Below are 13,627 nucleotides of genomic sequence, written 5' to 3' on the forward strand. Positions count from 1 at the left end.
GAAGAGCTGGAAAACAGCAAGTATAGGGTGCAACCTCTGTCAAAGGAGAGGGGGCAGAGAGCATGGGACAGAAGCAGGGGGCTTGGTAGATGGATTGGAGAGAGCATGGGCTATTCTGATTGCTTCTATTTCTAACTGCTGTCTAGGTTTTCTATCATCCCTTTTAGAAGCTAAGCTTAAAAGAAGTCAAGGACTTTATATAATCTAGTACAAAGGATTCACTGAATAAACAAATGCCTGTTTACTGTTTTTTTCTTTAATAAACATGGGAGATAAAAATCACCCCTCTATTAAACTCTAAAAAGGCTGCATAGATTCATGTGAAAACTGGCCCACTAACATATGTACTGACAACCCCTCAAAGTAAGACAGTCTCCAAAACAAAGAATCACAAACCCAAACTCACAAGGAATGCTTCATTGAACTCAAAAGAGCAAGGAAATTGCCTCTGAAGCTGATGAACACAGTCAAGCCACTGCAGAAACACTGGGCAACGCTCATTCAGGTCATCCGAGTTCTCTCCATGACCACACCGGTCAGCAAATTTATGGCCAAAATCCAGCCACTCCATCTCCACGAGGACCTGGAAACCCTGCAGGGAAGCACCCAGGAAAGACCAAGTGTGCTGGACTATCCAGACTGTGGCAGTCCCGAGTCTGGTGTTGCAGACAGTGATCCCCTTTAACAGTCTCCCAGTAAAGCCCACCCAGCTCAGCTCCTTGGCCAAAGGCTCTACCCCTGATGGGTCACGTGCGTAGGGAAAGTTCCCCAGTTCCCTCAACTCCACTCCATAATCACTGAAAGGCACTAACTATGCATTTATCTAAGCCTTTCTTGAGTCTGTTTACATCTTTAGCCTCTTTCATTCACTATATAAAAGCCACACCTTTTTTCTAAATTTCTTTTATTTTTAAATTTCTGCCTTTGGTGTTATACTTACAAAGTCATGTTTATATAATTCTTCTCCACCTCAGATTTTTTACAAACATTCACATATATTTTAGGGTACTTTATAGCTTTTCTTATATCTTTAACCCAACAGATGGTTATTTCAGAGTAGGGCTTCTCCACAGAACACTGTGGTAATATCTAGATCTACTATCATAACAAGCAACCCTTTTACAGAAGCCCCATTTTTCTGGAGTAGCCAAAACTTTTCCAAGTAGATAGGCTGCAAAAGAAAATATGTCTATATCATCAATACCTTGTTACCCACAATCTGCCCCATTTTACAAGGCACAAGAACTGTCGTAGGTACCATCACAATTTAGCTCAAGGTAAAGGAACAATGATTAAAAACAAAGAAATTTTACTTTCTTTAGACCTGATCATAAAACCCTCAGGTTTCCCCCACTCATCCTGAAGTGCCAACCCCTCCCCTATGGATGCACTGACCTCTATGGTTCGGTAATAAGGGTCCAGCAAGAGCTTAGCCAAGGCCACGATCTGAGGGGTACGGTCCCAGCCATCTGAACAGTGCACCAGCACTGGTCGCTGATCACGATCCACAGCATGCACCACCAGAAGTGCTGATTTTAGGAGCACAGACAAGTGATGGAGCCATTTAGTGCTTTCAAGAGCTGAGAGCCAACTAAAAAACAGGAAGAGATAAGGAAATACTGATTTTTGACTTATTGCATCATGCCCAATGCCTGTCAAATTAAAAAGCAATCCCTAAAGATTTCTCTCTCCAAATATAACACCAGCAAAACAAACAGAAAACCTCCTTGTGTTTATAAAGTAAGTCCAAGGATGAGACCACCCAAACCCTACTATATAATAGAGGAAAGTCTTAGAAATAGACTGTGTAGGCCGGGCATACTGGCACACACCCGTAATCCCAGCATTTTGGGAGGCTGAAGCAGGGGGATCACTTGAGGCCAGGAGTTTGAGACCAGCCTGGACAACATAGTGAGACCTCATTTCGGGGGCGGGGGAGGGAACCAACTTAGAAATTAGCTGGGTGCGGTGGCATGCGCCTATAGTCCTAGCTACTTGGGAGGCTGAAGCAGGAGGACTTCTTGAGCTCAGGATTTGAAGGTTACGGTGATCTATGATTATGCACTGCACTCCAGACTCTAGCCTGGGCAACAGAGCAAGACCTGTTTCTTTAAAAAAGAAAAGAAACAGACACTGATTAACAGAACCACCTTTTGTTCCAAAATCTATATGGATAATTTCTCAGAGAAAATAGTATTTTTCAGTCCATGATAAGTATGCAGAATATAAGAAAAATAGCTCTTTCTGGAATCTTCTCCTGAAGGAAATGTAGCCACTTCTGAGATGTAAAGCAGAAAATATCTGTATTTAATAATCAGCAACTCTGCCCAAAAAATTCTCAAAAAAATGAAGAAAACCCAAATATAAATATGTCTATAATAAGATATAAGCTGGATGCCTTATGCAAAAATGGTACAGACAATATTCCCTATTACCCAGACCCTTACACCTACCACTGTTCAAGTCTTGAATGTTTATTGACTAAAACTGGATGGGCCCAACCTAATGATTTAGACTTATGCAAATTAGCACACTAATGGCCACACCATATTGCTTAACACAGACTGGATTCAGCAGGGATCTAGATGAATCTTTTTATGAAAGGCCTTCAGGAGTATCAGATAGCAAGAACTGCCCCTTGGGAGTAATCACAAGCAGATCACACTTGTCTTTTTAACTGTGTTGACATTTTGTTTCTTGTGCTTTCCCCCACCCCTCCCAATGCCTAAGAAAGAGTTTGGATTTTCCTCAAATGAGACCAGATTTGTAGTTAAGACCACAATCCAGCCCTTCAAACACTGAATATGAGGAAGGAATAAATACTTCTGCCAGGGACTCTGAGAAGGTTATAAAGGCCTACTAAACCTTATGGAGTGAGTATGAATTTTGGGAATAATCTAAGGAGGGGCTCTTGCCAGGCAAACAGACAAGAGAATGTTGCGCATAAGCACTGGTTTCATATAGATTAGTTTGGTCTACCAACCAGACTGTGACTCCTCAGACAGCTAACACTGTGTCTCAGTCACAAATGTACTCCCAGCACAGTGCCTAGCTAACATACAGTAAGGAGGCCTACTGTTTAATGAATTCTAAGTCTGTTGTGGGTTAAAATCCAATCTCAAGAAGGCTTTCTACCTCCCTAGTTAGGTACCTGAAAAACATTTTCTTTCCCTGATCAATTATTTATTCTCATTCCTCACACCTCAAAAGAAACTGAAAGATAAAGCTTAAGGGAGCAAATACTAAGTTACTTCCTAGCCCCTGGAGAAACAATAAACAAGAGAAAGTGTGAGGTTCCCCTGAACCTAACTGAACTATTATTCAATACCAGTTGGCGCTATCCATGCCTAAACAGAGAAGCTGCACTCTAAAATCTGCCAGCTAAGGAGGTACTGCTAAGAGACTCCAAACTCCCTTGTCCTCAGGGCGAACTGAAGTAGAACATACCATCCCTTACCCTCCACAGCCCCAAACATGGCCCTGGGGCTTACTAGCTGTCCTATCACTGCCACAGCTGCTTTTAATTTACAAGGAAGACTTTAATACTGCATTATGATTTGCTGCCAAATACATAAAAGCATTACCTCCTTCTTTAATAACCCCCCCCCACACACACACACTGACATGAACCAGGTTAGGGCTATTATAATTACATCTTTTTGACTCTGAGTTTCAAAAACAGCTTTTTAAGAAAGAATTTTAGTACATGGAAGGTATCAGAGATCATGTAGTATTGATTATATCCTTTTCATTTTATAGACAAGAAAAATGAGACCCACAGTAATTAAGCCACTTGGCCAAGGCCACACAGTCAGTTCATGGCAGATCTCCTGGGTCCTCAGCCAGGCTCCTTCTACAGCCCACCTTAGGGGAAAGAGCGCTGCTAGCTGGGTCCTAGGAGTGTGTAGCAGATGCAAATGGCTAATCCCCAAAGGAAAGCAGCAAGCTCATTTCTTCAGTCAGGCTTTCCCCAAAGGACACCACTTTACCCTCTGGGCTGATTGCAACTATGATGAATTTAATCATTTGCTGCTGGGAATCAGTACAAGTGGTTCAGGCAGCATTTGATTTGATAAATCAAAGACTGCAGCAAAACTTGATCATGAGATTTACTGAACAAGACCCAGGGAAACAACTATGGGCCCCAGCGCAAACACCAGAAAAAAGAAAATTCTGTCTTCTCTGGCACCATATCTCTGGCTTCCTGAAATAGTAAAAGAGGGGCTTTTAAATATTTATCTGTCAATATTTATTTTACAGAACATTCCTCCTAATTTATCTTGTATTCAAACAGTACCCTTGGAGGAGGTGTTATTTCACCTTCCTCACTGCAAATGCCAGCCATTCATTTTTAATAAGCAATAAAAATCATGATAATGTTTTATGTAAATAAGAGACTAGTTTAGAAATTGGGAGATGTAAAAAGAACTGACCTAATAACAAGTTTAACCCTTTTAGAACATGATGAATAAATTCTCACTCTTCGTGGTAAAACATTCCAGTTCATAGCAGGTAAGTGTCACTACAGGACATCAGAAACCAAAGAATTAAATTACTTTGGGCTGAAAGCAATGTAGAAGAGAAGGGAGAGATCCCCGAAAAAGAAGAAGGCAATGCTTCTGTTTTAAGGGTTGAGATTTGTTCTGTGCTGCACATTTTAAAACCTTTCAAAAGGCTTGATTTTCTCCCAGCTCTTCTGCTGTGCTATCATGCTTCTGACCCAGGAAGGAGATACTCACAGAGACTGAAAGTATAACTGAAGTTTACCAAGAAATAGAAGGAAAGTCACCTCCAAATGCACTTTTTTTTTTAAAGAGTAGTGAAAAATGAAAGCCAAGGTCTTACTTTCCTGGATCTGGCATCTGAGTGCACAGCAACCGCAGAGACTGAAAACTCCTCCGAATAGAATGAATGTTTGCCATCCCCATAAACACAACTTCACAGTTCGGGTAATACTCTGGAAAGAACAACAATAAAGAGAACACAAATAAATATGTTGAATTTAAAGCCCACATGGCCAAATTTAAAAGCAGCAAACTGGCTATAAAACATACCCATTGCAGCTGGTGCCTAATGAAACTGCAATGTTTCGATGTTTGACTATTAGCCCAGTGCTTTATTATAAGAAGAAAATGGTGCTTTTGAATTTTAGTTGTCTTTTTGAAAAAGGTGAAAAAGGAAGGTTAGATTTGTGAAGAAGACGTTGACATAAAAACTCATTTTTTTTTTTTTTTTTGACAGAGTCTCACTCTGTTGCCCTGGCTAGAGTGAGTGCCATGGCGTCAGTCTAGCTCACAGCAACCTCAGACTCCTGGGCTCAAGCGATCCTACTGCCTCAGCCTCCCGAGTAGCTGGGACTACAGGCATGTGCCACCATACCTGGCTAATATTTTTTTTCTATATATTTTTAGTTGTCCGATTAATTTCTTTCTATTTTTTTTTTAGTAGAGACAGGGTCTCGCTCTTGCTCAGGCTGGTCTCGAACTCCTGAGCTCAAACAATCCTCCCGCCTCGGCCTCCCAGAGTGCTGGGATTACAGGCGTGAGCCACCGCGCCCGGCCAAAACTCATTTTTAAAAGACCTATAAACTTCTACCGTATCCAGGTTTACTTCTTGGGCCTCATCTAACTTGTGGCTCTCTCTTTGAAAAGAACCCGGCAGAACAATGCCTTTGTGCGTTCAATTTCACCTTGGTACAGATGCTTTTCAATTTCCAACTTAGATCACATCTAAAGAAGCAGCTTGGTGCCTCTGCCTATATCATCAGCACACTGCCGGCACGGGGGTGAGAGGGGAGGGGTCCTCTCCCTGGGGAAAGCCAGCATTGCAATGGTAGGAGTGTTACAAGTCAGAACAGAGGCACCTTACTGGAATTCTGTATTTACTGCTTCAATTTCCAGCTCAAGTTTTCTGAGTAGAGGCCCTCAGTGAGGAGTTTGCTAGGAGGCCAGTGATGAGGCATACCCTTTGGTCAAAGGCAACGAAAAAGCTTTTAGAAGGCTGAGAAATTGAGCCCACTAAAGCAGCAGCTTCCAAAATTATGGAAGAGGATCTGCTTCCCTTATCATGTACAGGTTGGCACAGGGAGGGAAGGAAGATTATGTGGCTTCACTGCACCTCTTCTTCCATTTCTCCTCAGAAAAAAAATACAGTGGTAAGAATCCAAAGAGAAGCTCTGGCTTTTTCAAGACAGGATAAGGAATATGGCTTACCACTCACTTCAAATTGAGAACTAAGTTTCAGCTGGCCATGGGCTAGAGGAAAGAGCATGGGTGACAAAGCACCATACACCTCACCTGGGCATTCACAGCCACCTCCTTTGGCTCGGTTTGCCACAGCTGCTGCATAGGAGCGTGCATCCAAGATCAAAAGCTTCTGCGGTTGAATGGCTAAACTCTCTGCTCCTGAAGTATTTGACAAAGAAGAATCTAGGGATGGAGGGTGGGGGAGGGGAAGAACTAAATGAACCTGTTTCTCCCAGAACTGTGCAAAATTAGAACCACAGCACATATTACGACACAAAAAGGCTCTATAAAATGAAATTCCCTAACCTGAACCCTAGATACAAAGGACTTCTCCCATCTCTTTATATTCTATCTTGCCTTCTTACAAAAGTTGATGGGGATTTACTCTCAAAAACCAACTCCCAGAGCACACGTGGGGTCCACATAGCCCAATCTTCTGTACTTCATTTCTATACCTATGGTCCTTTCATAAAGCCCAATATCGCCCCCCATGGTCTAGAGACACTGCAAGTTCCCTATCACATAAATATTCCAATTCTTGTCATGATAGCAAGAAAGAAAACACACACTCCAGTCTCTTAAATCAACTTTGAAACAAAAGGTCTTCTGGTCTTTGCCACGACCCATGACTCCTCAAACGATCCCATCAAGTGAAGCATCATACTGCCTCTTCTATAAAATTAACTCTATGTCTTCTAAGGAAAAGGTCATTTCAAGAAAAGGTTCTCAGACACTATAAAAACTGCTGCCATGGGTTCAGGGAGCACCTTACCAAACTCCACATCAGAAAGGTCTCCTCCATTGGGAAAGTCTCGAGAACTGTTCCTAGTTGACAGCTTGCTGCCACTCGATCGGGAGTCAGAGGCACAAGCTTTGGCTACTGACTGCACCAGGTGCTCATCATCTGCATTTCGCCAGCCCCACCAGCTAACCTCCGGCTGTCCACAGCGCGCAATGACAGCTCCATTGTTCTGGTGCCTATGCAGGGAACAAGAGACAACAATTGTACCCATCCCAGGGGTCCCCATTCAGATGCTCTGTACTTTCACAAGAAGTAAAAGATTTTAAGTGCCTTAATTAACAGCCTGTCTCTAGGTAAGTGCTGGGTTAGCTTCAAGTCCTCTCAGTATTAAAAAGGGCAGAAGTCTTATGCATCAACAAGAATAAACAAAACCTACGCATATCCTTCCCAATTATCAGAGATTTTTGTAAAGTTATCAACAAAATGACTGTGTACTCTTAGAAAAAAATATTCATAACTGAAATGTTTGGATCTTTACTTTTTGGAAAATAAGGTAAAAAATAATCTACAAATACTACACTAATTCTACTACCCAGTAATGAAGGATTTCTCTCTCCTTTGAAATACTGAACCTGAATGTCCTGGCATAACAGATGCCAAAAGAGAGAAAAGTGTGTGCCTCACCGACTTCTGAGGGTCCACTGCAGCTACTGTGCACTCACAGTGGGCTTGGGGATTCTTTTCAAAACAAGATTCCACCTTTGGGATTTAAACACTTACCTGGCCCCACAATGAATTGCTTTACAAAATCTCCCAAGATTTCATGAGTCACAAATTGCTTTTGTTACAGGCAGATAGCTCAATGAGCCAGCTATCCTTCCTCAGGCTCTTAGAAGTAAAGGAACAGCACCAACCTCAGTAAACCAAACTCTGACAGGTTCTTTTTCAAGAAGACAGACCAGAAATTGTACTCATAGTATACTTTAAGATGCTATTAAAACCCAGGCTTTTCCCAATTAGGCAAACTTTAGCAATTAAAATGTTAGAAAAATTGTATTATTTGGCAGTAAAAAGGAATAAAGTTCTGACACATACTACACGACCAATGAAGCTTGAATATGTTACACTAAGTGAAAGAAGCCAGACACAAAAGACCACATGCTATATGATTCCATTTATATGAAGTGTCCAGAATGGGCAAATCTATGGAACAGAAAGTAGATTACTGGTTACCCAAGGCGAGGGTGGTTGGGGAGGGAATGAGGACTGCTAATGGGTACAGGGTTTCTTCTTTAGATGATGAAAATGTACTAAAATTGACTGAGGTGATGGTTGCACATTTGGAATATAGTAAGTTACTAAGTTGTACACTTTAAAGGGATGAACTGTATGCGGGCGGCATCTCTTAGTAAAGCTTTTTTCTTAATAAAAGTAATCAGTTCACTGTAAAAATGAATTATCAGAATCAAAAGCTGGTAAGCAAAAAATTTAAGTATCTCCCAAAATTCTATTCAGAGGAAACTCTCCTTTAAAGATTGTTTCCGAACACATATATGCAAACACATATGTATGGCATAGATGCATTTAAATAAAACATACTACTGAATCTACTTGTCTTCTTCAGGGAACAATATGAGATTTTTGTTTTTAATCCTAAAGCTCATGAGCCATAAATTAAATTTGGCAATAATCAAATTCCACTGGAACTACCCACCAGTTTGCTTGTAGTTTTAATATCCTCCCTCCCTGGGAGACAAGGAGCTAAAAGTACCTGTATATTGCCAACATGCTCAACCGGCTCACATGTTGAATGGAGCCAAACTAGAAATAAAACCTTCTTAAAATGACCCCTAGTAAATAACAGGCACTGGGTAACTGCTGAGCTAAATAACTCCAAACCTTCACAGAAGAGGCTGGTGGGGTCTTTCCTAAGCATCCTCTTCCTCTGCAATGCTTCCCAGCAGTGCCCAAGAGGAGCAGTAGATGGCACTCTTCAGCCTGGGTCTTGGGTTTTAAGGGCTACTGGCATTATAATAGATTTCAACTAAGCTATTGCAATTAGCAGTTGTTTTCTGCAGTCCTCTAAAATGCTTTAGACTGCACGAAAGAGAACTCAAACACTACAGTTAAAAATCACTGAAGAAAAGCATTTCTATCACTTTAACAAATAGAACCAGGAAAAGTATAAAAATTAAAATGTCCGATAGATAACCTCCCCACTAAAACAATGAATGCTTCAATTTTACATAGAAACGTAATTGTTTTAACTATCCCTAACTTAGTGTTAGGCAAGCTCCCTAAATGACTGGGAGTTTCTAATAATCACCACACGAATAAAGGGGAGCTGTGAATTGCACTACAGATGGGTGCCCTTTGCACCATCTTGCTGTGTTAGAGCAATCTCTGCCTTCAATAATAAATCCAATTAAGTGCTCTCTTGTCACAGTAGGAGAAAATCCTAATCAGGCACTGGTTCAGCATGGTGTTGTCAAGTAAGCACAGCTGGCAAACTCAGGAATCACTACTGCAGCCTACAGAAAACTAAACTCAGTAAACGTAAGTCAGATTCAGAGGCATCCTGCCACCTAGGCTGGCAAAGCAGAAGAGTGGTAGAGTGTCCCAAACATTCTTCAACATACCCTTTACAAACTCCCGAATAACACAGCAACTCAGTTTGGAGCTCAGAGATATAAGACACATGCTCTGAGACAGACACCAGGTTCCAGGATGCCTGTCTGATTTTAGAGGCAGAGAACTTTCATTTGTAATCTTTTGAAAGCAGATTTTCTCTAAAAAATTGCAAATAAAAATTTTCATTTATATATTTTCTAGGGTCTCTAAAAAGGGGGAAAAATCCTCATGTCCTCTAGAATAAATTTCAGAAGAGGGAGAAAGGCTTCCCATTTTTATTATACTCTAAGAAGAGTTTCTTCAACTAGCACTCTTAGGCTTCTATGCCAAAAGAGAGAATTCACCTAAAGCCTCTCACTTTCCAAAAAGGAGAGTGCTTCTCCCTTTTGTTCAAAGTCTGCAAGCCCCACAAATGCCAGGGCTGCTGACCTAACACAGCTGTTGGCCAGAGCAACAACTGGCTGCTTTCCCCATTCTAGTTGGGCTGATCAATGACAAGACTCATAAATCCCTTCAGCTTTCACTACTCTCTAATTCCTGTATCATCCTTACCACTTGAGTGATAAGTAAATCTAGTGACCTACTTTTCTAGGGGTTTCTGAAAACAAGAGTGATGAAAATTGAGATTGAAAACTTAATGGGTTCCACTGGGCCAAAGCAAATACCTTTCCATCACTCTCTATTCAGGGAGAGCATCAGAATTTGCCTTCAGTGGACTAAATGAACAAGCTGGTTACCTACACAGGAATTCCACAAGGAGAAAAATCCCTTCCTACAACCTCAATATTTCAGTGGAATGCCTCCTGGCACAAAAGACTTATTTCTAATGAAGCCACTGTATTGGCCCAACTCAGGGAGAGTCAAAAAAGTCTGCAAACTAAGAAAATGAAATGGAGAATGTAAACATAAGATGACAACATCAGAAACATTTCCAGGAGGAGAAGGAATGACTTCTGAAAAATTTAACACAATCCTGTGAGAACTGAGATATTCACTGAATTACCAAAAGCAGCACTCAGGAATACAACTACTCCCAATGTTGCTAAGAGAAGCTCAGTGTTTATAGGCTGTCATTCAGATGTCACAGCACAGCAGCAAATTAAGAACAACTGTTTCCATTTTTTTTCATTAGGAACAGACTGAGGTCACTCAGGGAACTAACTAAAGGTGCCACAGCAGGGAGTATCATAATAGACTTGAACTCACATCTGTGACTTCAAAATCTGCGCTTCATCACCATGCCACTGTCCCCATCTAGAACTTGCATCCCTTGACTCTCATGCCTCTGATCTCCAAAATCTTCTATCCAGTCAAGCCCCAGCCTTCTCTAAATACTTTCTCACAAAACCGAGTTCTTCCACGTATCCAAGTTTCAACCACAAAGACAATCACGGATGACTCACCTCTATACTCCCAATTCTCACTTTCTAGGACTCATCTCTGAATCCAAAAGCCCTCCTAACATCAGAAGCTAAATGCAGTAACAAATTATCTTCTCACAAAATGTAAGAAGCGGCCGGGCGTGGTGGCTCACGCCTGTAATCCTAGCACTCTGGGAGGCCAAGGCGGGCGGATTTCTTGAGCTCAGGAGTTCGAGACCAGCCTGAGCAAGAGCGAGATCCCGTCTCTACTAAAAATGGAAAGAAATTGGCCAAACAACTAAAAATAGAAAAAAATTAGCCGGGCATGGTGGCGCATGCCTGTAGTCTCAGCTACCTGGGAGGCTGAGGCAGAAGGATCGCTTGAGCGCGGGAGTCTGAGGTTGCTGTGAGCTAGGCTGACGCCACGGCACTCTAGCCCAGGCAAGCGAGTGAGACTCTGCCTCAAAAAAAAAAAAAAAAAAAAATGTAAGAAGCATCTTGAAATAGCAAGTCCAGCTAACTTTTTTACTAAAATGTTCTTATCTGTGTCAGTTGAACCACCAAGCTAGTGTTCTGGATGCAGAGAGGACCACTGTGTCATTGGAGGAGCAGGTTTAGCAATAAGGAAGTAGAGACCCGCCTGGAAATTCTCTGAACCCTCCCTTCCCAGGTTAGCAGCAGCAGAGGTGGCAGACCACATGCAGTGGGCAATAGCACCAGCCCAAGCTAGGGCTGGTCCAACGTACTTACCTGTAGACGACGGCAGGGATGCGCTTCCAAGACCTGAAGCTTGCTACACTTTCTAGTTCTTTGTCAGTGATCCAGGCAGGGACTATGAGCTCTTGGGGATAGCTACCACATAACCTAACAGGGAAGATGAGAAAGGGGAAGAAGAGAAGAAGGAGAGAGGAGGGAGATATACTAGGTGAGCCAGCGTAAGGATGTTGATTATGCTACCAAAGAGCTAGTTAAAGGCAATGAGGAGCATTACTTGAATTTTGGTCCATCAACAGAATGGGTTGCTTTAAGTGTTTGTTTATGTATCTATCAAGGGATACTATCTTGAATTTTCACTCAATGCTGCCTTTTGGAAATGTGGCAATCTTAACTATCAATGGAAAAAAAGGAGCTGGCGCAGGCAGTCTCTTTGTTCTCCATTATAACTCGGTCATAACAAATACATAGGTCATTTCTAACTCCACAAGTGCCCAGTCCAATTACAAAACTGAGAGTCTGCGTCACCTCTACCACACCCTCAGTCTTCCAGGCTTTTGTGAGAGGGAAACATAAAGGACAAAAGTCCACAATTTTAAGTTTCCAAAGACCTCACAGGATTAACTAATTTATTCCTTGATGTGAACCAGAGTGTCCTACTTATAGGTAACAAGTGTAGCCATGGGTATGTGGAACCAATATGAAATGCCAGCCTACTTGTTGCATACACAAACTATTGAGCCAGGTTAATGATGTGACTATGCTATTAATCATAATTTCTATAAAACATACTTCAGAACAAACTATACCTGGGGAAAAAAGCTCTTTTTTCATTAGGGAAGACAGATGCTAGCTTCATGCTAATCAAGCTGGTGTCCTGGGAAGCACTACTTCTGATAGGTTTATATTTACAGGACAATATTTCTTTATGGGTAACCAAATTTTCCTTTTCAATAGTGAAGGCAATAAAGCCTTTAATCCAAATCCTAAAACATACAAACTGCCCCCACCTACCTCTGCTCTAGCCTGTCCTATGCATTAGGGGAAGAGGCAGAAAAACATAAACTGGCTTAGGAGTTGGAGATTTTGATCACTTTTTCACTAAATCTCTCTATTCTCAATTTCCAGAAAATAAAGTATGGGTAATTTAAAAGCTACTGAACAAGGAGAATGGCTATGACCAAGAGCAGCTACACAAACTTCCTAACACCTAACCTACAAACTTCTAAAAATAACCTGGGACACAGTAATCACAGTTAATACTCTCACTGTGAGTCCCGTTTCTTTTGTTTTATACTCTCACATTCTTCCTTTATAGTATGAAGAACTTTCAACACCCCGAAGACTGCTTTTGAGGTACAACTAGTAAACTCAAAGACACAACTTTTTAAAACTCATATTAGGGATTTTTTTTTTTCCCCAACAAGCTTGGTTTAATTTATAGTTTTCTGATTCGATTTTCTGAACATTAAGTTCATTGTCCTATAGGTACTCTACTACCTTACTACTCTATAAGGACTAGCTGCTCTCTGGTGGATAAACAGTTGCCAGTGTAGGAAAGGTGGGTTACACTCAGGAAAGCCTGTGGCAGCCTCAGAATCTTTGAGGCCCCTTCCTCCTCCTGTCTCCACTCTCCCTTCTCTGCTTTGACTTATCATCAAGAATAGGCAAAGGTAAGACAGGTCTGCAGCTACTGACTCCTCACAACATCCCGGGTTCTTAAATCCTAGGCCAAGGCCCATGTTAAAAAGCTGTGTATAGGCCGGGTGCGGTGGCTCACGCCTGTAATCCTAGCTCTCTGGGAGGCCGAGGCGGGCGGATTGTTTGAGCTCAGGAGTTCGAGACTAGCCTGAGCAAGAGCGAGACCCCGCCTCTACTAAAAATTTGAAAGAAATTAATCAGCCAACTAAAAATATATAGAAAAAATTAGCCAG

At 41.7% G+C, this 13,627-nt stretch overlaps 1 protein-coding gene across 1 annotated transcript in view; it reads right to left on the reverse strand.

Moving 5' to 3' along the window:
- MTMR3 (myotubularin related protein 3) overlaps positions 1-13,627 on the reverse strand; it is a 129,138-nt gene that overhangs the window by 12,376 nt on the left and 103,135 nt on the right. The window contains exons 8-13 of the mRNA XM_012644153.1: positions 11,730-11,843; positions 7,018-7,223; positions 6,297-6,428; positions 4,846-4,957; positions 1,396-1,591; positions 407-592 (exon numbers count right to left, since the gene is read on the reverse strand). Coding sequence (XP_012499607.1) covers positions 407-592; positions 1,396-1,591; positions 4,846-4,957; positions 6,297-6,428; positions 7,018-7,223; positions 11,730-11,843 — 946 coding nt within the window. The remainder of the gene's footprint in view (positions 1-406; positions 593-1,395; positions 1,592-4,845; positions 4,958-6,296; positions 6,429-7,017; positions 7,224-11,729; positions 11,844-13,627) is intronic.

Source organism: Propithecus coquereli, unplaced genomic scaffold (assembly GCF_000956105.1).
Source record: "Propithecus coquereli isolate 6110/MARCELLA unplaced genomic scaffold, Pcoq_1.0 Scaffold206, whole genome shotgun sequence".
Lineage (NCBI taxonomy): Eukaryota > Metazoa > Chordata > Mammalia > Primates > Indriidae > Propithecus > Propithecus coquereli.